Here is a 26,591-nt window from a genome sequence, read left to right on the forward strand (position 1 = left end):
GTAGTATTACAGTTACATGATGAAGCTATATTGGGTTATTCCTTTCTATCAAGTCTGATCCAGAGGTTATATATTCAATCTCACTGCCTCTTGTTAGTTTTTGCCTCAAGGACCATAGAAAAAACATAAGGACAATAGAAAAAACATAACTTGTTGAACACCGAATCAGACAGACACGAACTTGAATGAGTATAAAACAATCATGGATTCGCATAAACAATCAATACAAATTGAAATAGTATAAGGATCACTTTCTATACGCGAAAGATTAAAGCGAGTTTTGTGCATTTAAAGTGCATCTTTCAGTCCTTAAATAGAATGCTTATATCATGAGTTTCAATGGTATATTAGACTGTTTATCACTGGCTCCGAAATGCACAATATTCAATTTTGTAAACAGGCAAAACACATTCATATTAGTTTAATATATATATTTATTTTCTGAGTAACAACATAATAGTACATTTCATCGGTCTACAACAAAACAGTACATATAAAAATCAACAATGCATATCTGAACATAGGTTACAACAATACCACCAGGATGGTACCACAACACGCTATATGATATCACATCAGACTCTGGTTAACAACAAATTAAAAATTCAAACTTAGCACTTTAAAACAACTGACTGTAATATTCTGGTTAACAACAAGTTACAATCGGAAACATACACCCTAATGTCGGCTCTTACTACAGTGAGATCTGTGTTCTCGATTGAAATTAAAACAATTTTCTTTGTACGTGTATCGTTCCAAATTGTTAAGCAATGTACTGCAGATTTTGATCTCAGTTACTTAGGTAGCAATAACTAAACTTCAAGGCGGGGGCGGGGGCATTTCTTCTAAGGTTTTCGACGCTACCCACCAAATAATTTCTTACAAAACTCTATATGATATGGGGAAAATCTGATTCAAATATTTTATTTTTTTTTATCAAATTGGTGATCAGAATAATTTATTTAAAGAAAAACCATAACCTTATCCCCCCCTTTTTTAAAAGTTGAATGGTCGTTCCCTTATTGCATCTGCTGTACTGTTACCCGGTAATAGGGTGTGAAACATAGCACTTTAAAATAACTGACTGGAGGTACAGAAATTCAATTGTAGAGAGACAATTTTCATTAAAAAATATTTCGATGTAATATCATCTTTCTATCTTCTTTGTAAAAGAGTTATGAAAGTTCTTTAATTCTTTTCGTTCATTTAATTGCTCTTGTGGTTTTGTGGTTATATATAATTAGCCAATAACAAAAGTCAACAGAATAATATTTCAATTGGCCAACCGGTAACACTAATTGCTATTTTATTATTGTCCTTGATTTCATAAAAGGACAAAGCCAAAGTCAAAAATATAGATAAATGTAATAGATGTTTCGCAACTTCTATAGTGTTCAATATAGTAAAAAACAGTTAACCATGAAATATCATACCAGCTAGAAATAAATTTCTTCTCTAGACAATATATTAAATGAATATTTATTTGTTTCAACCCAGAGATTTTAAATAATATTATTAAAAAACTAATAAGTTTCACTTCATAGCCAAGAAAATATCAGTTACTAGTCGGAATATATTCTCTTATCAAAAAAGTAAAGAGCAGCACTATGTAAAATACCGACGGTTTAACAGGTTATATCTAATTAAAACACCATTCCCACAATTACAACAATAACAAAAATAAACACATTTTTTAATGGACGGTCCTTATATTCACTTTCCTCATACTTTCAATGGAGGTTTCTCTGGGGTATACCGTAATCATAAAATGATATGTAGATACATTTCTAATCAAAAAAGAATTCGAAATCTGCAGTTACACTAAGTCTTTATAATATATGATTTTAACAAATATCTTTACACAGACATGCTGGCGAGCAGGTGGGTCCGTGTATATTTGCGTCAATTTGTTTTTCGTTTTGAGAAATTAAAAACGAAAAATGAAAACACTTTCGTTTTTTGTTTTTGATATTTCGAAACGAAAAACAAATGAACGCAAATAAACACGGACCCAAGTGTCCACATATTTCATTTTCACATGACTACTTTTTGTTATAATAAGAATTTTCGGGATAACTATTTGTTCACTTTTTGTTATTTACTTTACTTGAACGCAACTGTAAAATATGTTTTTCAAATTTATTAAATCATGGATGCATTTCGTTCATAGAATTTAAGTCTAAAAGTTTACTATATTTTGTTTCGTGATTGCAATCTGTTATTTAATATAACTGATAAAATAAGATTTTTTTCTTTAATGAAAGAAGAATTGAAGAATTTATTCATAACTTTACAATAATCTTTCCACAATTTTTGCTTATCTTGGGTTTCTGATATATAAAAAAAACAAACCCAGCTCTACGTGGTTCGTGACAAAAATCTGTGATGTCGTGCAGAGCGGACTTATATTTTGAAATTTTACTTGTGATGAATATATATTTATATGAGTACGCCATTAAAACATAAATGTAATATCTAAACTCACAATAATAGTTTGAAACTCGGTATTAAAAGTTACGTCCAAGCATGAATTATAGCAAGATTTTCCTCCGATATCTTCATATTCCAAAATGGCACAACCGGAAAATGCGACCAGCACATTTAAGAAATTCAAACGTTGATTTTGATTTTTACGAATTGAGTTGTACAAATTACAAAAAGTTTCCCATGCCATCTTTTGTTTGATTTTTATTGTAAATAAAAGCAGAGTTACTGCTAATACTATGTTGACATGGTAATCGGAAATATTCGCAGAAACAGTTCTGTTCTTTTTGGCAGTGCACAGTTTCATCTTTGTTAATATTTTGGATATAAAAACGATGAAGTTCAGGATTCCACACGTTATTGCTGTACCCGAATTTTGGTTTGATTGATTCTTGTGGATGGATTTGGAAACGCTCAAGCGTGCTCTTTTCAACATCTTCAGTATTAACTGAAATACGATCTGGTCGGGGCCAGTTATTGCATATTTCATTACACTGATGCTCACGGAAGAAATCTTTAATGCCCTTTGACCCATGATCAGTCGCACCATACGTTCTTTCTTTTGAATGAATGATAGGTACGGTGAAGTCATACTGGTTCATTTTCCGAACACCTTTCAAGCTTGTCACAACTATCTCCCCATTGCTGTCATACCAGCTAAAATGTGTAAAAGCCTCACATAATGTTGTTTCAAACGAACGCATTTTGTCAGATTTGAAAACTTTAAAGTCGTTTTCGTAATAAGGTTCTAACGACACAACCTCCAGTTCTCTCATTTTCTTATGCGGTTTTCCAACAATAAAGGACACACACATATAGTTTGATACCTCATCTATTTCTACCATTAACGGAATTGTGAAATGCATTTTAGCAGTTTTCCCTTGTGTTTCGAGTTCTTTTTGAAAGCGCCTAGAGATTTGATTCGCATTATGAGATCTTTCTCGTTCTGCCAACCAATCTTCATACGTGCCACAACCATTTCGGAATGCTTTTACAATACATTTCTCTCCCTTTCTTGGACCTTCTCCGTTCAGAACTCCGAGGTATGTTAGTTTACGTTTTCCCACTTTATGTGGATACGGTTCAAAGCTACACCAATAAAGACTGGTTTTATCTGTATCTCTTGTAGTCAAGGTCTCAACACTGACCTGTTGCCCCATGGCCTACATAGACCTGAAAGTAAAAGTATTTGTTCAATATAATACTGAACACGTAGTTTCGGAGATGCTTAAAATAGGGGCAAAATATACCAGAGGGACAGTCAAACTCATAGATCGAAAATAAACTGAATAAACATGGTTAAAACAGAAAAAGACAAACAGAAAAATAATATTTAAACTATTTATTGTATAGTTGATCTTCAGTGTATTATATATATGCATAACTAAGATAATTAAATCTTTATAATTCATTCTTCTATATTTAAAATTCAAATTTTATATTGAACAACACATATTGTTTTGCAAAAAGAAAAAATATCGATACTGGGGGGTATTGTGAAAAGGGGCCCGGTGCCCAAACCTAAAACAGTGCTTAGTTTGGAGTGGAACATGTAAATAGTGTATACATGAACCATATAAAAACTATGCAGCTTCTACAAGAAACCCGGGAGCCCTGCCTCCCTAAATCCACCAATATTAATTTCAAATTCTATATTTAAAAGGAATAGATTAAAAATGCAAAAAGGAAAAAAAAATTAAGAAAATGCTAAATTAAATGATAATGAAAAATAATTTAATCTAAAACATTATTGAATTTTACCTTTTGACGAACATGATGTCGGTCGATTAGTGTTAAAATATTCCAACATCAAGATCTTACCAAGGTTGGCAGATAATACCCGCTCCTGACAACACCGTTGAATTTGTAAAAATAATGTGATGTAAAAAGGCATTACCATTCACATTTTAATTTAAAAAGTTTGGCATTTTCTCAACATACCTTTAATTCAATCGTTTTAAAAATACCGTTAACAAAAATTTGAAAAGTTTTAATTACACTCATTTAAGTCAAAATAGTATAATGCCATTTGTATAATGCCCTTTCATGTAAAAGTGATTTGCTGCTAACAAGCATTACTCAAGTGTTTATGTCCTGTTATGGGAACACAATACTCTTTATGTAAGTGGTTTCAATTTGGAGACCGTGAAATAAAAACAATTTACGTCACTTGAAGCACTACAGCCCTACTTATGCATTTTAAATCCATTTTTACAACCTTTGTTTTCTTAACTTCTTGTTTCATTCATAAGAAAGTTCATAATTTCTGCCCATTTAATGTTTTTCATATTGAAAAAAATAAAAGGACCGGATAATTAATGCTTTAAGACAAATACGTGACCAGTTTTAAAACTTCCATGGTAGCATTAAATATTGACGCGAATCAAGGATTCGCAGGACGATGCACATTTTTGTTTTTATTTTGACAACAGTCTGCTTGTTATATCTGCAACCTGGAATCGTACCTTATATTCGAACCTTTAATTGTTTCCTACTAAACAAGGCATTAAGAATTTCTATACGAACAATGATTGTCAAAAACCATAAAAAGAACTGGACCGTATGATACTATAAATAGTAGACATTATTATCATTTTAAAAAACAAAAACTTTAAAAACCACAGTCCCGACTTTTACAGAATAAACAAATACCGACAAGTGTATCACGTGTCAGGAAATTTATGTTCACAATAAATTATTTTTTTCAAAATATTTTTTTTTATTTTGACATTCCTTGTAAGACATTGCAGAAGATCAATAGTATATATATATTACCATCCCGAGACACAAATGTGAGTCGGAATGGTGACTTGTATTCTGAATAAACAATTATATAAAAAGAATTGGCCAAACATACAGCCACTCCTTAAAAGTTAAAACAGCAAAACTTAAAAACCAAAAACAAACCACTAAAAAATTATACCCCAAAACAACCATAACTATAACAACTAAAAAAATTGGCGATTTTGTATCACTTCCGAAAGGTAATAAAATATTAATGTACTTGAACAGATGTCAATAATGTCTATACCATACTAGGTTGTAGCCTTCTGTGTAAGAAGTACTCACCAAGTCTAAGTTGATGTTTTGTAAAAATGCCCTTACAAATTGGTTGACCGATACGACGCAAGATGCATTGTTTTGTTGACTTCTAGCTTTCCCCAGCATTTGGTGGGGTTCGTGGTGTTAAGTCTTTATGTTTCCATGTTTCCATGTTATATTTTGTGTACTGTTGATAATCAAATTGTCGTTTTCTTTTTTAGTCTTTGCGTTGTTAGTTTATTTTTGACCTATGAGTCCCTGCGATATTTGTTGTCTCTCTTTTAAAACAATCAGAATACTCGTCTGGTCAGTAAATTTACCGTTTTTTTCACATTGTCTTATCTGGACGTTTTGACCTAGTAAACATTTGCATCAGTGATGCATACATAACTAGAGACGCATACACTGTCGACGCTTCCGGTCTCACGAGTTCATGAGATTCCCTAGGTATCTATATTTAAATCTTGATTTGTATATAAAATAAAGGAACACTGCCTCTTACAAGGGCGGATCCAGCTATTTAAAAAAAAGGGGGTCCCAACCCAGAGTAAAGGGGGGTTCCTAATATATGCTCCCATTCAAATGCATTGATCGTCAAAAAGGGTGCCCCCCCCTGAATCAGCCACTGCCTTATGTAAAGAATTTATACCAACAATATTGCCTTCTACTTACGTCGTAACTACAATACCCTTCCCTTTCCATGAATGTGACCTACCGAAGTATACTATTTACCGGGTTTGTAATAATATGAGCAACAAGCACAGGTGCCACATGTGGAGCAGGGTCTGCTTCTTACCCTTCCGGACCAGTTTTTGGTGGGGTTCATGTTGCTCAGTATTTAGTTTTCTATGTTGTTTCTTGTGTACTGTTATTTGTCTGTTTGTCTTTTTCATTTTTAGCCATGGCGTTGTCAGTTTATTTTCGACTTGCGAGTTTGACTGTTCCTCTGGTATCTTTCGCCCCTCTTCTACTTCCAATGCATATATATACCGTTTGTGTTCACAGCTAGATGATTTGAATTTCTATAAAACTGTTTCTAATTTTATATAAATTCTATATTACACTGTTTTCGGGATAATCTTCCGTGTTTGCAGCTGACTATGATAATCAAGAGTTCAGTTTTCACCAAAGACCATTAAAAAAATCTGACAATCTTTAATAACAAGTCGCCTCTCCGTCCTAGTGCGATCTAGGTATTTTTTAATTTTCTGATCTACAGCCTTTTACAAAGACCACTCAAGTCAATTTTTTATAGAGAGTAATAGCTCCGATCTAGACATTTTTATTCTCTGTTCTACAACCTTTGTTATGTTGAAATGGTTCTCCGTTCTTTCATGCACGAATTTGATATTTATTTTACGGTTGTTTTATTCCAACTTCTTGTCTTTATCAATAATGTACATTTGTACCAAGAATAGCGTCATTCTTAGGCTAATTACGTACGTTATACGCTACATAAAAATAAATTGTTCATTGATGTAAAATGCCGTTTTTATTATAGTGTTTCTTTTAAAGAAGATAAAACTATGAATGACTGAACTGTAAAAGTTTCAAGCTTCTTCATCCTTCAGTAACACAGAGATAAGAAAAAACGAAACGAAATATCAATAATGATATCGATGCTAATTCATGACATAGTTTCACCTTTCAAACGATTTTTTTTAATATTTTTTCCGGTCAATTTGAAGTAATATAAGGCCTATTAAAATAATATATCTCGGCATTGTAAGATTGAGTCTGATAATTGTTCAATCGATGCAAGAAATGTAGTCTCAGAAATGGGAGTAAGAACAACAACCATTGACTGTCACGGGTTTCTTGATTTTCTAAATATATATAAATAATGATATCTGTATTTCTCAATACTAATACCAAATGTGTTGATAAACGTCATTGAGACAGCAACCACTAAATACAAGGTAACACGAATAAACAATGAAAATCAAGACATTGTTATGCAAGAAGAGCCAATCAACGAAACACACATGACGATGGAACGTCACCTTGAGGGCAGTTTTGGTAAAATTCGAATAAAGTAAACATATTTTATGCAGCTTTCAAAATTAGCAAATTAACAAAAAGTGAAAATTTCGAAAACAAAAAATAGTATCAGATGCTCGAAACGTTTTTATATAATTTAAATTTTCAGTCGGAGAATACACACTACGTTTAAACCAAAGTAAAAATCAAATATTATTTCATTGAATTAGTTTTTTAAACTTCAACACGCACCTGAATAAAAACAAAATATAACTATGAAAAATATTGTCTTTATACATGTACTTGTTTAATTACAAATATACAATATACCTATTTACAAGTATACTTTAAATAATTGTTGAACTTAGAAGCCTATTTTAATACAATGTGAGAGATATGCTCCTGTTACAGTGAAAACCTGCCAGAGATACAAGAGTTGATTAAAAGAATATTTATAGAACCTGATAAAAATGCAAAGAATGAAAATATATATCTCAAATTTTAAATTGTACATTATCAATTTTTGTTCCTTCAATTTCTCAATATGATTATATTAAAGTAATGGATAATGATAATAATTTAAAAAAAACTACAACTGAAGAAAGACAGACAAAACAATGGTCAAAAGTAAATAAAGAAGAACAGACAGACAAAAGTCCACAAAACATACGTTCATAAGACATGAGCCGTTTATCAATCAGTAATGATGCGGTTTTATTTTCATATTACACATTTGCCTTGAAGTTATGGTATCTATCTCTTTGTCTTTAATTTTGCTATGGTAACACCATAAAACCCATTTGGAAAAAGATACAAACAAGCTCCTGGTTTATGTCGAGTTGCAGATACAAATTGCAAACGATAAGACACACGAACGGACAGACAAACACACGAACGAATGGACACCCGAATAAGTATATGTATCGCTGCTACAGTCATTAGACAAAACAATGAATCTCTGTTAAGATTGAGAACGATTTTCAAATTTAAATGTTATATTAAAAGATTAATTACACAAATATTATGCCAGGAAATAAAAGAAATTCACTTATATTTTAAATTAACGTTATGTATATGAACGATCTTTTTGCATGTTATCTCTTTGAACATTGAAATTTAACCATGCATCAAGGTTTAACTGCATGGAGAAATCTTACATCCGAACTTCAATAAGAAATCAGAAAATACATTTTCAAGGCTTTCATAATTAATGATTTTTTTCATTATACCATTTGTATACATGTACAACTTTTTTTTATTAGATGAATCTTTACATTCAAAAAAGCGGTCGTCAGACATATTATAACAGCAGTCATATTTTTAAATAAAATTAATCAATCAACCGACTTCTTTATGTTAAATGTGCTTTTTATATTCAATTTTTTGTTGCTGCAGACTTGCCTTAATTGTAGTTGCAGCTAAATCATAAATCCTCTTCCTCCCACGTGACTATTTTCTACTAATTTCTAAAACGAGTCTATTCAATTTTAAAAAGTCAGACTGTGTTTCCGACCATCTAAACCAATTTGTTTTTGGCATGTTTATTAGTTAACTTTACCTAAATTATTATATACTACAGAAATGGCATGGAAACATTAACAATACGAAAGCAATAGGCTATCTTTGTTTGGCATCTCCAATGCCGTTTCATTAATTACGCAAAACTTTCATGGCAACTAGACTCAATACTATCTTTAACAAATCAAACTATGTGAATTGGTTAAAAGGGTATTGAAAGTTCTTAAGATAATTGGTTTCTGCATTGAATAACGATATATTTGGAAAACAGTTTCCGTTGTTATGTTATCTCTCACCGTATTTGGAAGATAATTGACATTTTATAGTTATAAAAATGATGGCCTGTCAGGTTTGGAAGCTCAAATTTTCCTGTTCATATTTGCATTAATTTTTTTCACTGGAGTGGTGGTAAATGTTGAAAATTATCACTATAATCAACATCGTCTACATTGTTAGTCAGGTCTGCACGAAGAAAATATAGATTTTTCAAGAAATTTGATTTATGCTTCAATCTTCCCGCCGTATGTATTTAATTATTTTGTACATAATCTGTCAAAATCGTATAGACAGAATCCATGTTTTTTCTCAAAAGAGATTATTTTTTTTGAAACAGCAGAGCAAATATTTAACACCATAATGCGACTAGAAAAAAATAATTAAAGTCTTTGAAATTTTAACAAGACATTTGTCTAAGAGAAATAATTACATTGCTTTAGTCGGAAGTTTTAATTGAATAGGAATCTGCATTGAGTTTGTCAGCATGTTAACTTTAAGTAGAAAAAGGCTAACTCAATCTGCTCAATTGTTGCCTGAATTCATATTATATTATAAAAACAAGATTAAAGTTTACATAAGGACTTCTTACTGGGGAAAACATTTAAACGATTTTTCGTGTTAGTTTTTATTTTTAATTTATTTGACGGGTTGTGGATAACATTCGGGTATTATAATCAATAAATATTTCCACAACAATCATGACATGTCTTACGACTTTTTCAACAAAAAGGGCCCCTATCGTTGCATAGTAAAAATTACAATGAAGTGAACTTAAAATCCCCTAAATTTTAAGAACAAAAGAAAACACGACAAAAAGGTCCCCGACGAAAAGACAAAGATCAGGCTACAAACTCAAACAAAAACCAGGGGTGATATCAGATGTCCCCCGAAGGGTCAGCATATCCTTCTCAAATAGTCACACTAGTCTTGATAGTAGGATGTAGATGCTATGTTTATATTTTAAAAGTTCTGTCTTTTAAATTACGCTTTTTTTTCAAATTGCAACTTTTGTAAACAGTATTGTGTTAATGTCTTGTCGTAGTTTGTTTTCTGCAGATGTATTTCTATAGAATTTTAGATTTTATATTATTCCAACTCTTTTGAAGTGATTTCATAATGTTTGATTACAGTGCTCTCTATCGAGTGAATATTCTTTGAAGTCAATATGTCTAGTGTAGTTTGTGTGTGATATATAGACGTCAATTGACAAAAGAACAAACAAGATATTGGTTTGAAGAGTGAAAACATATCAAATGAAAACATATACGTTTATCTGAAATTTCGACCTCATTTTACTCAAAAAGTAGCACATGACGGTATAGTTTTTAATACATATTTGATATAATCAGGTATGAATAGCCTATTTGCAAAGGAGTAGGTTCAGTAAGACCCCTTTTTGGCCCCAAAATATAGCAGTTTTACAAAATTGTTAAAATGTAAACCTTTAGTTATTAATTGGACAATAGAATGCTTCTGCTACATAAATATGGGCTGTTTTTGACAATACAATGCACATATATCCGGTACTAGCACCATTAAGTCATGCTAAATTACTGAAATCCTCATTATTCTGGCATTTTAGTTAAATTTTAGACGGTTTTCGTGTGAAACGAAAGTGGCCGCATTCGTGTTCATCCTTAATATTGAAATGTAAGTTGTATTTTATGATAATACATAACATATATAAAGGTTGAGGATGAACACGGATGCGGCCACTTTCATTTTTACCAAAAACCATCTGAAAAGTGACATTTTTCGGCATATTAGGTAGATTTTTCATATTTGAGCTTGAATCAGATCGTTTTTAATGACTAAATTTGTTAAAATCTTTCACATAAACTAATTAATTCAAATAAAATAGACACTTAAGTGTTTAAAAAAGTGGTCAAAATCTTTCGTCAGATGAACCTGAAATTTGAGGCCAAAATCGGTCCTTACCGGACCTACTCCTTTTCATCAATTTTTCAATATGGGATTAAAACTGTATCGTATTCCTTTAAACAAGCAGCAACTAACGACAACAGCTGACAACTACTTTCTGAAACCGCTGATGTGCTTTCTATTATAAAATAAAATATTGAGTATCTAATCATGCCACGATACAACCAAAATATAAAGAAACAACGATTTTAAGGACATACGACACAGTTTCGATCCCACTGTGACTGAATGAATGATGCTCTTCATCTCAAAGACTTCAGACAATAGTTTTTGTATGCTATGTTAGGAAAAAAAATTGGTTGTTATGTTAATATATATTATCTTGTGTCACATCACTGTAATGTTATGACGGTCACTAGCTCGTTTTTTTTTTAATTCAGATTAGACCGTTGGTTATCCTGTTTGAATGGTTTTTTACATAGTCAATTTTGAGGCACTTTATAGCTTGCTGTTCGGTGTGAATCAAGGCACCGTGTTGCAGGTTGTACTTTGACCAACAATGGTTTACATTTGCAATTTGTAACTTGGATGGAGAGTTGTCTCTTTGACACTCATAACACATCATCTATTTCCCCAACAAATGTTCTTTAACATAGACAGACATCTCGGTAATACTAGTAGTCAGACAAAATTCAATTTTCACAGAAGAATAAATTGTTTTTAGTTAACATTGTTATTGATAAAAATGGCAAGAAGATTTAAGACGAAATCATATTTATCAAAATCTATCACAACTTTAGCAATGTTCGGGAACTTTATGTATATCATAATACATCTGTTACGTAATATTGTTAAACAATGTAAGATTCAGATTTCTACCACCGCTTTATTAATGCCTTGGGTCAGATCAATAGGCTTAGGAAATCATCAAGAAAATATAATTGAAAGTGTGTCGCTAACTGTCCAATTCAACATAAAGTTCAAGACACAGCAGTGTAATTTATTTTTGTTCTCCAAACAGGGGATTTGAACAAATATCGAATATATCTATTTCAAATGTGATTTACAAGGATGTTCGCTACTCGGTTTCAACATAACATGCTTTTTAACAGACTGTTATAAATTGTCAGTATATGAATAAAGAATCTAAAATAGCAAAAAATACAAAAAAAACGAAGGGTCAGTGTGCTTGTTTTCGAGATATTAACCAATTCAAATATGGCGGGAAATAATTCTCTCTAGATTTTCCACCTAACATTGGCCTCTTTTTTCTTTCAAAAACGATGAAAAATTACAAGGATTTTATAAGATTTTCAAAGATGACATTTAAAAACTATATGTAATCAAATTATGGAATTTAAAGAAAAGTAGGGGTTAGTGGGCATCTTTTTTAATGGTGCTACATTGAAGAAAAACACGAGATTCCGAATATCTGGCAAAAATTCTAAAATAAGAGGAGCGACATCCTTAAAACTAGTTCAGCTTCGCCACACGTTCATGTTTCTTGTGCATGACAAAAGTCAGCAACATCGCCAGCTTCTTTATATCTTAAGATTTTGTCAATTTGAATTTGGTGTTGATGGCAGAAATGTTATAGTCTCATTTAAACTTGTTCACACCTCCGAGTCTCATTTTAACATGTTCACACCTCTGAGTCTCATTTAAACGTCTTCACACCTCAGAGCATCATTAAGACATGCTCACACCTCTGAGTCTCATTTAAACATGTTCACAGCTCTGCGTCTTATTTTAACTTGTTTACACCTCTGAATCTCATTCCTCTGAGGCTCATTTAAACTTGTTCACAACTCCGAGTCTCGTTTAAACTTGTTCACAACTCTGAGTCTCATTCAAACATGTTCACACCTTTGAATCTCATTTTAACTTGTTCTCATCTGGAGTCTCATTAAAACTTGTTCACACTGAGTCTAACTTAAAGATTTTTACATCTCTGAACCTCATTTAAGCATGTTGCACACTCTGAGTCTCATTTTAGGTAGATAAGGTTAAATGTAAATTCGAAAATTTATTTTACAATATATATAGGACAGGAATATATCATTACTTCCTTGGTAGTTGTAAAGTATGAGGAGTAAAATCAAAAATCTTTTGAACGGTGTGTTACAGAATATATTTTACTTTTGCTTAGACTTGTAACTAAAAAAGACGGACAGAAAATGTAAATTTGTAAAATGTATTCCTTCAGTACACAGTAAGATGATATAAACAAAGACTCAGTGGGAGGGATGGTATATGTACACTTTCTCGGAGTCACTCTATAAACAAAGACTCAGTGGGAGGGACGGTATATATAAAAAAGAAGATGTGGTATGATTGCCAATGAGACAACTATCCACAAAAGAATATGTACACTTTCTCGGAGTCACTCTATAAACAAAGACTCAGTGGGAGGGATGGTATATGTACACTTTCTCGGAGTCCCTCTATAAACAAAGACTCAGTGGGAGGGAAGGTACATGTACACTTTCTCGGAGTCACTCTATAAACAAAGACTCAGTGGGAGGGATGGTATATGTACACTTTCTCGGAGTCACTCTAAAAACAAAGATTCAGTGGGAGGGATGGTATAAGTAAACTTTCTCGGAGTCACTCTATAAACAAAGACTCAGTGGGAGGGATGGTATATGTACACTTTCTCGGAGTCACTCCATAAACAAAGACTCAGTGGGAGGGACGGTATATATAAAAAAGAAGATGTGGTATGATTGCCAATGAGACAACTATCCACAAAAAAATATGTACACTTTCTCGGGGTCACTCTATAAACAAAGACTCAGTAGGAGGGATGGTATGTGTACACTTTCTGCGAGTCACTATAATCATATTCAATTTTTTAGTCGATGACCGTATAAAAATGCTTATTTAAATGACTTAATGCGGTATCGGATAATTCTTGCATATTTCTCGCACATTATTGACAGCTCTGTAATTAGATAGGCCACCCAAGCATGATGTTAGCTCTATTATAACTCATCTTTTCAACACTTTCACCATTAATCATCATCTATCTAAATTAAGTCTATGGATTCCACCAATTTGTCAAATAAATAAATGGTCAATCTTTTTTTCTGTGTTATCGATTGCAAATGGACAGTTCCTTTGTAGGTTAATATTGCATCCAAAAGTAGAACCATATACGCCATAAATCATTTCTTTATTAACGTATAGTGATTGTCGTACTATTAGGTTATACGTGTGCTAAAGTAACAGTATTTGTAAGAAGATGGAGGAGATTTAAAATGGTCAACTCGTGAGATGAAAATTTATATACGAGTAATTCACCTGGTCAGTCTGTAGTGTAATACTGGTTAACACATGACAGAGGCAAAATCCCTTTGATCTTACTGTGGCATAATCTGGATAATGCACGGGTCAGGTGTGCATTAACTACTTCAGTTATTGCACAGGTCACGTCCTTGACAGATGATTATTGTACAGTACTTAACGTTTATTGATTCCATTGCTACTACAGATATTTGTTTTTCTCTTTTTTGTAAGAAATATCAAGTGGATACATGTATCTATACTCGGACATAACAATAAGTCACTTGATAAAACATCAGAATAGAAAACATACAAAACAAATGTAGTAGCATTACAATCAACAAAATACAAATCTAAATAAGATAAAGAACACAGTTTGATTTAATACTAAAATTATTTTTCCATCAATAAAAAAAAATTGTCATTAAAAAAAATGAAAATAAATTATCATCGACATCTTCCTCATTGTAGTCTTGTTGTGTAAGTTATCAGTGTCACAACCTAACACAGTGAAAAATACCCGCTTTTTATACATTTCTATGTACGGCTTAAAAACAACGTAAATTAACAATTCAGTGTTAAACATTGAGAAAAAAATCTGTGAGGTTCACATCTTCGTTACAAAATTGAACACGCAGTTTTGAAAAGAGCTGTTGCTTGGCAGTCCTCGATATTTTCCTTCTGGTTTTGAAACATTAAATGCATTTTCTGTATTTTCTGTATCAACTTGTTCAGGAAAAAACTTTCGGATGAATGATTACCAAACACAGACTTGTCCCACAAAATTTCTTCCTGTTCAACTGAAATTGGATCTGCTTGTTTAACATTTATACCATACCCATCTGCTGTTAATTTTTTCATCTGTGCGTCAAGTATTTGTCTAAACCTCAGAAATCTGTCATCAGACTCGTTCAAAAAGTTAAGATTAGAAACACCTTGTGACCGCATTCCTCTTAGAAGTCCAGTTACAAGAAGATAAAGTGTTTTCGCTGGATATTTCTCTCCATTCTTTTTTCGAACTTCTACTACAAATTTTCCTAAAATGCTGTTAATATCTTGAACAGACAAATCCTTCCGGTTTGGTATAATTAAACCACTACCAATTTTAGAATTCTTCCAGTCTTCATAGACATTAACTGCCCATTTTGTGGTTTTCTTTGTGTTTTTGTTCTCAGCATCTTCAATAAGTGTATCAATTTCATTGTCTGTCATTTCTGCAAACCTTGGTTTGACTCCTTGTTCCTGATCTTTAGGTTTTTCATCCTAAAATGAGATAATATCACATAATTTAACACATCGCAGAGGCAAAATCCGGCAGTGGCAAATATTTCATGAATGTTCCGGATGAGAACAATTAAACAGTAAAACTAGTCGGAAGTTTCCGCAAATGATTTTACAAGGGTCTAAGTAGCGGATCCAGAACTTTTGATTAAAGGGGGAGGGCTGACTGACCTAAAAGGAGGGGGCGCGCGTCATGTTTCAGTGATTCCCTATATAATTAACCATTTTTTTCCACAAAAGAGGGACCCGGGACTCCATCCCTTGGATCTGTCTATAGGTCCACACCTCAAATCATGAAATAATGGGAACTTTTTATTAAAGGGGGAGGGCTGACTGACCTAAAAGGAGGGGGCGCGCGTCATGTTTCAGTGATTCCCTATATAATTAACCATTTTTTTTCCACAAAAGAGAGACCCGGGACTCCATCCCTTGGATCCGTCTATGGGTCCACACCTCAAATCATACAATAATGGCTCTGCGCGTGGCAGATAATTCTAAAACAAGACGTACCTTGACATTTTGGATCTTTCCGTTATCCGAAGGAACTTGCAACCATAAATCTAAGTCTAGTCCTAGGTCAAATGAAACAGCTGAGGTGTTGATTAAATCTCCAGATGCATTCTCATCCAACACATTACTAGGAAACTCTCCAAAAAAGTCCTCTATATTTACATTTCTCAGTTCCATTTCATCCTCCAATGTTTCTAATACTTGTGATAAGATCATATCATCCTCCGATAATTCATGATGAAATCCATCCATTGCAACGTCTTGTTGGGCGGATGTGATTTATGCGGGAAAATCGTTGACGTCGTTGACGTCATGTGTTAAAACAGTTATTGGCCAATCAAATCGGTATATGTTTTAATTTGCACAGCACGAGATGACCCAATAACCCGAACTCCTTCGTCGTTCGGGTTAAACAGGGTCACTCGAGCTGTGCAAATTAAATCCCATATACCGACTTGCTTGGTCAATAACTATAACTTAACATTTATGCAACTGCATATACATGTAAATTTACAGACTCACAGTACTGAAATACGTCTATTTACCCCATTAATCAGAGATGTTTGTTTACTGCATAATAAATTGAAATCGGCAAACTGTGCTTGTTCTGAGTTCGAAGCGATTTTCTGTATCTACCTTAATACGGAATGTTCTAGGAGTGCTCATAGTTACTAAAAGCTAGTACATATCCAATTTCAAATAAAGGGGTAGCTTTTTCATAAGCAGTTCATTGTAAAATCAAGGTGATTGCATCTCACATAACCTCCTTGGTAAAATGTAGTGATGTACGCAACAAGTGCGGGCACATTTGGCTGCATCTTAATGTAGCGAGAACAAAAATCATGCACACAATAAAAACTAAGTTTAGGATATTTTCTTTGTAAAACTTCCAAGAGATTATATCTATTTTGCGTTTGCATATATACCGGGAATTCTTTTTAAAAATTGTTTTAAATAAAATTGAGAATGGAAATCGGGATTGTGCTAAAGACAAGAAACAACCCGACCAAAGAACACAAAACAGCCGAAGACCACCAATAGTGAAATGTGTCAAAGAAAACAACCCGACCAAACAGCAGAAAACAGTCAAAGGCCACCAATGGGCCTGTAATATATACAGCAATTATATGTCTTTTAGTTTTACCTTGTTCATATAATTTGAAATGTTTGAGTATTTCGTAATCATCAAACGGTCCTGGCCTTGCAATTCTGAGCTAGTTAATGGAGTATACTTGACGACGTTCACTCAAAATACGATATAAACTGTTTGTAAATTGTTTTGAAAACATGCAAATATTTCTGATTTCAAATTGTGTTATTTGTTTCAATAAGAAAATCACAGAAAATCTAATTGCTTTTGAACTTTGTTATGACACATAAATATTGAATATACACTTTTATCATGATAAAATTAAATAAGAAAGAAATTATATTCATGTTGATAGATACTGTTCCATAAATGAACTTATAGAGAAGCAGTAAATTTCTTTCGCTTCGATACAATATCATCATCAGAAAAGAATGTCTAGCGTTTCTACAATTATTTAAGATATCTTTGTCACGAAACGGAACACGATCCGGAAATGAAAACAAAAGAAAAAGAAAAAGCTATTTGAATTATTCAAACAAGAGGAAGGGTTTTATCTGCTTCAATCGATTAAGTAATTTGACCAGTTCAATATGTTATCATACCAAACAAGTCATACAACTTTTAAAATCATTTATTGGAAAAAGACAAATTGTCACTGTGGCCATCCTATATTAATTTAAAAAAATAGTGATTTGCAATAAGTACATTTATATTTCCTTTTTTTTTAATTGCTTTAATAAAGTTAATAAAAATTGTTTAAAAAAAGATAAATCTTAATTGAATAACACGAGCATCACCACGGGTGCCACATGTGAAGCAGGATCTGCTTACCCTTCCAGAGCACCTGAGATCAGCCCAGTGTTTGGTGGGGTTCGTGTTGCTTAGTCTTGAGTTTTCTATGTTGTGTCTTGTGTACTATTATTTGTCTGTTTGTCATTTTTGTTTTAGTTCGACTGTCCCTGTGATATCTTTCGCCCCTGTTTTAAAGTAATTAAGTTTGTTTTATTTCAGTATTAATTCTCATTTGATTTTCATAGGTATTCTTAATCAGTACAGTCTGTTTTCACAGTGCACAACAGAGGTTGGATCATTAGATCATTATGAAGGTTTGATCATTAGATCATTATTACAGACTTGTATACCGGTACTTGTATTACCGAATGGTGTGTTGAATGCACATATGTAGAGTGTTTTGAAAGACTTTAAAACAATACGTACATGTACGCGTAGACCAGTACGTGTATTTACTGACTCAATCGAACCTTTACTTTGGATAGTAGTCTATTGCATTTCCAATAATTATCAAAAATTTATAAACTTAATCGACCTGCAGTTTCCTTCTATGTAAACAAGTTTCGTGCAGCAAGCGATAAAAAGGAGGGATAGTTTGACTGATTTTCACTGAATATGCAGCAATTATTTGTTTCTTTGGTTGTTCAATCAAAAAACATTTCGAAATAATTTTCTAGTTTTGATTGTATCCTTATTGCTAAACTAATAGACGTTTATTCTGTACTGACACGACTCTGACGGAATCTAATTTTACAAAAATATTTTGAAACACGATTTTTCAATTGGTAGAACTGTTGTTTTAAGACGAACTGCAATTAACACAAATCTCAACTGTCATTTTATAAAAATAAAAGGAAAGATATAAAATTCTTACCGCATCCTACGAACACCATTTAATACTTGGGTAAACTATTATAACCGTATGCTGAATTAAATTTACGAGCTAATAATGATTTCATGATCACAAAAGAACAAAAGGAAACTAGATATTCTGATCACGTGACATCTAGGTATTGACTCCAATACACGATCGACCATTAATTAATAAATAATACATCAGATATTCTCAGCTACTTATCTGAAACCCAATACTTAAATCTAGTCCCAATTAATGCATTATTTGTCTAATATAAATAAATTAAATATTTATCCCTGTGTGATTTGTAATAACGACTGATTAGACATGGGGAGGTCTCTTATATCACTATAATAAACAAGGTTTTATAACAGAAACAAGGAAGTCACTAAAGTCTTGACTCTTTTGGTTGGAAAATCTGCTTTTAAGGTTTCAACTCCCTTGGCAAAGTTGTCCCTAGATGGATTTAGCTATTTTTATGTCCTTTATGGTTATAGCTCTACAACTGTTTCGGTTCTTAAACTTCATTGACTTCAAAATGTTCGGCTTTAAAGGAGTGCGGACGTATGAACATAACGTTTTGTCAGTTTCATTAATTCAAATAGCGATAAAAAAAAAAAAAAAAAAAACAATCTTAACAGTAGTAAAGTGCTTAAATAAGTCAAAGTCGGTAAAGGAATCTTAGTAGTGAATGAGAGCAAAACACTTTCAATTTTCAACTGCAATGGTTTTTTTTTTTAAATTTAGTTTCATGTTGATTCCAAAGTTCTGTATTGCAAAGATACTATTACGGTCTAAGCGTCATCTATGAGAGGACTGGTATTTTACAAATAGTTAATTAATTATCATGATCATTAAGGCAAATAATAAGTATTTTAACGTTTACACGAAATAACCATCTTAATTTAAAGGTACGATAAAATTTAAATCAGAGTTAATTTTAGTTGAAATTAATTGATAGATATAAATATAGACATACAGACATTGACATTTGATAAAAGTCGGTAAAAAATAATACAAGTAAAAGGTCTCTGTTAACCTTTAAACCGACACATACAAAGACAATACTTATAGATTATCGTTGAGATGACCACCGATAATCTGTTTATCAATATTTTACCTATAACGACATTGTCAATTTCATGTCAATTTCATTAGCAACGCCACATGCCTCCTTAGTTTCTAGCGATAATTTTTCATCTCAAGCGAGTAGCATGATATGAAAAATTATCACAAAAAAAGATCAGAAGTAAAAATGAACAAACTAGCGATAAAAACAATATGGTATATTTCGATAACGATGCAAGATTAAAATAGAATCACCTGGGGCCTGTTTATTGAAACTGTCCTAATAATTTCTTAGGATTGAAGTAAGGATAAAGTTAAGCCCAACTTACGACACGTCTCAGCATGCACATCGAAGCTACCTTAGCATTATCTTAGCTGGGATGTCCTAATCGCTGTCCTAAGTATTGGCGTAAAAGAAAATAGCAAATTAAAAATTAGAATTTAAAATATTGTATCAAATTTAACCAATTACTATGATTAAAAAAACGATTATAAAATAAATATTAGTTTAAAATAAACGGCAATAAATAGTTTTTATATTATAATTGTACATTTTAACTCTATGAAGAAAGGACAGGATGAAATTTGAAAAAAGGCAGGACAGGAGAAATAAAAAAGCAGAAAGATCAATTTTGCCAAAAAAATTAGGCGGACAATCTATGTAAAACAGTCAGGATAAACTAATGAAAAAAGGCAGGACAGAATAGGGTGAAAAATTAAAAAGAAGGACAGATATTACAACCAAAAGAAAGCATGGCAATATTTTTTATACTAGCCCCCACCCCATCCGGCCATTATTAAAATGAAATGGAACCTATACATGGCATATTTGTTTATAAAAAAACTGTTCTAAATATATCCTTAAGTTATGACTATCCTAAGAACATCTTAAGACACCTAAATTGGTATCCTAAAGTTAGGACAATTCCTATGATTTTTCTAAGTTGCGACATGTTTGATAAACCCACTTAGCACTAAAATATGTCCTAAGTTGGAATTAGGACACGTCCTAATTCTAAGAGAGCTTCGATAAACAGGCCCCAGAAGTCAGCATAGAATATTTTTTCCTGTTTGGATTGTCTTATACTATTCATTTGGGGTCCTTTATAGCTTGCTGTTTGTGATAGCCAATGCTCCATGTCGAAGACCGTATGAGCTATAGTGGTTTACTTTTACAAATTGTGACTTGGATGGAGAGCTGTCTCATTGGCACTCATACCAAATCTTCCTATATCTATCAATATACTACAAAAAATCGTATAATGACTAGTCTATAGGTTCTATATAAAAGAACATGGCGACAAAACATTGCATATATCGATGGTTTAAAACTGAATTTTACAAATTGATAAAGACATACGTGCAGAAAACCACTTGTTAACTGATCTAGGCTGTTAAACCATTTAAAAATTACAGACAAAGACATTATTTTAATGGTACGAGATAATTGTTCCACCCTATGGGAATTAAAAAGCAAACATATTTAACTTTATAAATACAAAAATATTAGTTTACCAAACAGAAGAAGAAACTCTACAGTAATGCATTGTTATTAATGACAGGATTTCAATTGTTTTACTTAAACATTCTTTCATAGAAAATGTAATTTAAAAGCAGTATAAACATTATCATTACCATCATGCGGCATTTTAAATATTTAGAATCAATTGTCTAGCTTCAGAGTTTAGCACACATTTGTGTGTGCAAAGGTATTACAGCAAATTCTTTTTTCATGAATTATGGCATTAGTCAAAATATTAAATTATATTGTTGTTGTTTTTTTGTATTTTGTTCGTTCGAAAGTACTTTGCTTCACAATACTATTTAATGAGTTAAAAACATGTTTTTGTTTAAATTGTGGAACACAACTTAAAAAATATCTCAATGCATAAACTTAATGAAAATATATTCATGAATAAACGGACCAGAGATGTAGGATATACGTACACGAAACATCAATTGCCATTTGGTATCTGTCTGCTTTCCTTTGCAGCCCAGTGATAAGAATAACCAAATAACATATAGAAAGATCGAAAAGGGTAGATTTTGAAATCTGCCACTTGGCCAATGCATTTTTAAAATCTGCAAGTCTCAATCCATATAGGACGAATCTCATCTCGTTTTGTAAACTCTATGAACGATTGAGAACAACACTATTCAATGACATCTGAGACAAGTACAACATAGATTCAAATAACTACCAGCAAAAATTAAAACATTTATTTTGTAATTACCGCAAGCTTGTTTCTAACTTTGTTTTGAACTGTTTTACTATAAGACAATCCGTGGGCAATTGATATCGTGATTTACCATTTTTTCGTCTATATCTGAACTATATTTATTTATTTATTTGTTTTTATTGAATTTTTTTATTGGAAACACAATGTGTATCATATCATGACATCATAAGCCTATGTTATTCATGTACCACCGTTGTTGTCCATTAATTTGTTTGACCTTTGATTTTGCCTTTTGATTAGGGACTTTCCGTTTTGAAATTTCCTCTAGTATTTTTGTGATTTTACTTTATTCCACCAAACATCCCCAAGTCAACAGGGAAAGTGTATTCACAAAAAATAAAACTTCGTCTAATGGATTATCCAACTGTATTATAGCATCCAAAAAGGAATCCGAGAATATAAAAAATCCTTTCTTGCTTCGTTACGTCACAAATACAATTCTACACATACGTGTATGACACTTTATGCGATCTAAAATGATTATACAGTTTATACAGTCTAGGATCTTCGTACATATCATGGCTTTGTAGTATGAGATGCAACAGGAATCTTCAAACTCATAAGTTGAAAACAAATTTAAAATGTCATGGCATAAAGCTTAAAAAGTTGCGTATATTAATATGAACTGGAAATTAACTACCATGCAAAATGTATCGATTAATTCAAGCACACTCGAATCACATGCTACTTGACCGATAGTCCGCAAGGAGCGGTAAGAACTCAGTGCATGGTACATGATAACTGTGAACACAATACGTTGAAAGTCTAACTAAATGATATACTAGTAATGTACAGAATGATTTAAAGAAAGACATAATTGGCATAAATATACAATTGAATTTAAACAAATAGATCTAGTATGAAAACTTAATGGTGTAATTTTTTTTAGAAAAGGTATCAAACAGATGTTCAAAATAATATAAAGTCTTTTTCTATCAAACTCGATATTGACTTGGAAAATGTTTGAGGAAAATATTTTTATACATTATTATTTTTCATGTTATCTAAATATAATAAAAATAATATAAATCAGTACAATATTACAAATATTAAAGTATATAAGAAAGTTTTATTTACCTTCCAAAAAGTAAATACGACAGCTATCCTCTGTAGTATGGAGAGCCAATCAACTCTGACAACTTGTCTTCGTTAGTTTTGTACGTAGCTCTAGTGAGTTGAAAAACCAACCACGTTCATTTAAAATGACAAAGTCCCTCACGGGAGCTAATATCTCATCACTTTGACCGATGCAGGCTCGTGCAGCTCTTCTGAGGATACTAAGAATAATTCACTATGCCATTCAATCAACAAATCGGCTAAAGACGTAATTAAATCGTCACGATAGACAGCAGCAGTGAAATTGGTTTCAGGTAGTACGTACAGTAATATCGATCTATTATTCAAATAACTGTTTCATGGATTCTACAGGCTTAAATTAAAGCAGCTATTTTAAGAAAGCAAAGAAATGTCTACAAGATTTTTAATGGTTACTACAAAATGTATATGACCTGCTGTAATAGCTTTCCTTCTGTAAACACAGGTTATGCGCGGGAAAAAAAATCGAAAATAACAATAAAATGATCAAAGTAAAGGCGTTTTATTACTGCGTTCTGTGTACAAATGTAATTAAGCGTCCTTGTTTTCTACTAAGAAACCTGTTGCAGTGATTGAAAAGGTCGTTATATCACCCTTGACACGAAAATGATTATAATTCTTTTAATTTAGCTTTTATCAGCCTGCTAAGAATGCGATTTTTTAAAAGAATGGAAGAGAAAACAATTAATACAAACTTGGACTGATCAAAAGTATACGAGATGTATTCTTATTTACATTGACTGAAATTCCATGCTAAGAATCAAAGTGCCAACAAATTGTAAGAACTTTTATTTTTAGCATTCAGTTATATCCCAAACCCGTGTTATATTCCGTATCCAAATATGTAATCAGTACGAGTTCGATGAAAAACTATCAAAAACTCAAAAATCAATGATAAAGTATGCTTAGAAGGTTAAGTGGTTTAGTTTTGTCAGATAAGACCTAGAGAACAAATCAACTTTTGCAATAACAAATATTTAAGTATTACAATACCAAATACTTATCTATTGCAATGTCAAACATTTAACTATTACAGAACCAAATATTCAACTATTACAATGTCAAATATTCAACTATTGCAAAGTCAAGTATTTTACTATTTCAACCAAATATTTAACTAAAATAATTGCAATGTCAAATATTAACCAATCGCAATGTGAAATATTTAACTATTACAACCAAATATTTACATATTGCATTGTCAAATATTTAACTATTACAACCAAATATTTACATATTGCATTGTCAAATATTTAACTATTACAACCAAATATTTTCCCATTGCGATGTCAAATATTTAACGATTACAACCAAATATTTACCTATTGCAATGTCAAATATTAAACTATTACAACCAAATAATTAACTATTGCAAATATTTCCCTATTGCAATGTCAAATATTTAACTATAACAACCAAATATTTAACTATTGCAATGTCAAATATTTAATACAAAATATTGTACTGTTGTGGTATCAAATATTTAACAACTGCAACTTTTTCCACAATTGAGTGAGGACGACAGAAATTGACAGTTAACGTGGTTTATAGATAATAAGTTCTTTCACTCACCATAAATATTTGTGTATGTTTTCTTAACCCGACTCAGACTAGACAGCATACACCATTAATTTTCTGGCAGAGTTCACTCTAACATTAAAATGTCAAGTAAATTTTGTGTGTTTTTGTTAGCACTGGAACACGTTGAATATCAGTCTTACGGTTAAATGGCCTTTGTGGAAACAATGTCATTATATTTTGAATAAATAAAGAAAATGTTAACTTCACTTGTCATTCAGTCGGCTCATATATTTTTCTCTTTATCAATACATAGACGCTGCTAGATAATGCGTCGCTTAGTATTTTTGTAATTTCGACCTTGTTGTCGAGTTGAGTGTAGTATTGTGTATTAATTAGATGTACAAATGTACTTTCCTACAAAAAAATGGTTGTTATATTTTCAGTTTTTCCGTACCTGATTGCAAAGTACGGTGTTTTGGGTGATCCTTTGTTGTGATTAACAACAATCACAAAACAAGCTATGGCTAACTAACATAGGAAGCTATTAATAGGAGAGGATGTTACAAGTAATCTCTTTGATCATACTAGCTCCGGAGGTATTCTTATTGGAAAGTATAAACTGGTACCTTAGTTTAACTTCTAATAGTACAACACACAATTTCCTTTTATATATAATAAAATTGAGAATGGCAATGGGGAATGTGCAAAAGAGACAACAACCTGACCATACAGCAGACAACAGCCGAAGGCCACCAATGAGTCTTCAATGCAGCGAGAAAATCCCGTACCCGGAGGCGTCCTTCAGCTGGCCCCTAAACACATATGTAAACTACTCCAGTGATAATGGAAACTTAATGCATGTCTCAATTGTTATACGAATTGGAATATGCACAAAAAGATAAAAAAAAAACAACATATATGCGAGTTTATGTATATAATTTCCTTATATAGCTTGTTGAAATAAAACTACACTTGAAAGTTAACCACAATTGTTTCAATTAATTTCAACATTTTGAGACATTAAAATAGACAATGCATTTCTCTGAAATAAAATGTTCAAACATTGAAATTAAAAACAATGAAATATATCTTTTTGAAACCTAAGATGCTACAATGTTCTTTCAAGCCACTTTTATTTTCCCTAAAAGGTAATGGCAGTAAAATTTACTGCGATAGATTTGTTTCTGGGCATTTCCCAGTATCTCTAACGCTTGGAGGAACAAAGCTTAGATATTTAAAGATATATGCAGATTCAGATTCAATAGTTTATTAAAGTCTCACCACTTGAATAACATTATACATTCCAATATACATATAAAACATTGCGTATAACATGAAATATTGGATAACATATATAAAACATATTGTATATTAAAACTAACAGTAAAATATTATTAGCTTCAAATACATGTACTAAAACATATACAAGTGCCATTCTATTAAGAATTATGAGAGACTAATATTAAAGGATTAATTATATACAATATTTCACACAATTTTAAAACTATATATATCTAAGATTTAAAATACATCATTAGCTATATACAAATAAAAAATTTGTTCTTCTACATAAAATATTAAAGCAGGTTTTATCAACTACCTGGCATAGTTCTTCATTACTGAATAAAAATATAAATTGTTGGTCAATAAACAAGTTATAAAATTGATCGTT

General features: G+C 31.8%; 2 protein-coding genes across 4 annotated transcripts; both read right to left on the minus strand.

Moving 5' to 3' along the window:
- Positions 1 to 416: 416 nt before the first annotated feature.
- On the minus strand, positions 417 to 23,641 carry LOC139523395 (alpha-protein kinase vwkA-like). 3 transcript variants are annotated; one of them, XM_071317414.1, is made up of 2 exons: positions 23,381 to 23,641; positions 417 to 3,657 (listed from the first exon to the last, which is right to left on the minus strand). In XM_071317414.1, the coding sequence occupies exon 2, from the start codon at positions 3,642 to 3,644 to the stop codon at positions 2,652 to 2,654; it is 993 nt and encodes a 330-aa protein (XP_071173515.1). In that variant the 5' UTR covers positions 3,645 to 3,657; positions 23,381 to 23,641; the 3' UTR covers positions 417 to 2,651. The 3 variants fall into 3 exon arrangements, with proteins under 3 accessions (XP_071173515.1, XP_071173514.1, XP_071173513.1); XM_071317413.1 differs by lacking the exon at positions 23,381 to 23,641 and adding an exon at positions 19,014 to 19,132; XM_071317412.1 differs by lacking the exon at positions 23,381 to 23,641 and adding an exon at positions 4,246 to 4,554.
- LOC139523394 (uncharacterized) lies at positions 14,839 to 16,735 on the minus strand. Its single transcript, XM_071317410.1, has 2 exons — positions 16,258 to 16,735; positions 14,839 to 15,729 (listed from the first exon to the last, which is right to left on the minus strand). The coding sequence occupies exons 1-2, from the start codon at positions 16,507 to 16,509 to the stop codon at positions 15,085 to 15,087; spliced, it is 897 nt and encodes a 298-aa protein (XP_071173511.1). The 5' UTR covers positions 16,510 to 16,735; the 3' UTR covers positions 14,839 to 15,084.
- Positions 23,642 to 26,591: the final 2,950 nt, after the last annotated feature.

Source organism: Mytilus edulis, chromosome 5 (genome assembly GCF_963676685.1).
Source record: "Mytilus edulis chromosome 5, xbMytEdul2.2, whole genome shotgun sequence".
In the NCBI taxonomy this organism is placed as follows: domain Eukaryota; kingdom Metazoa; phylum Mollusca; class Bivalvia; order Mytilida; family Mytilidae; genus Mytilus; species Mytilus edulis.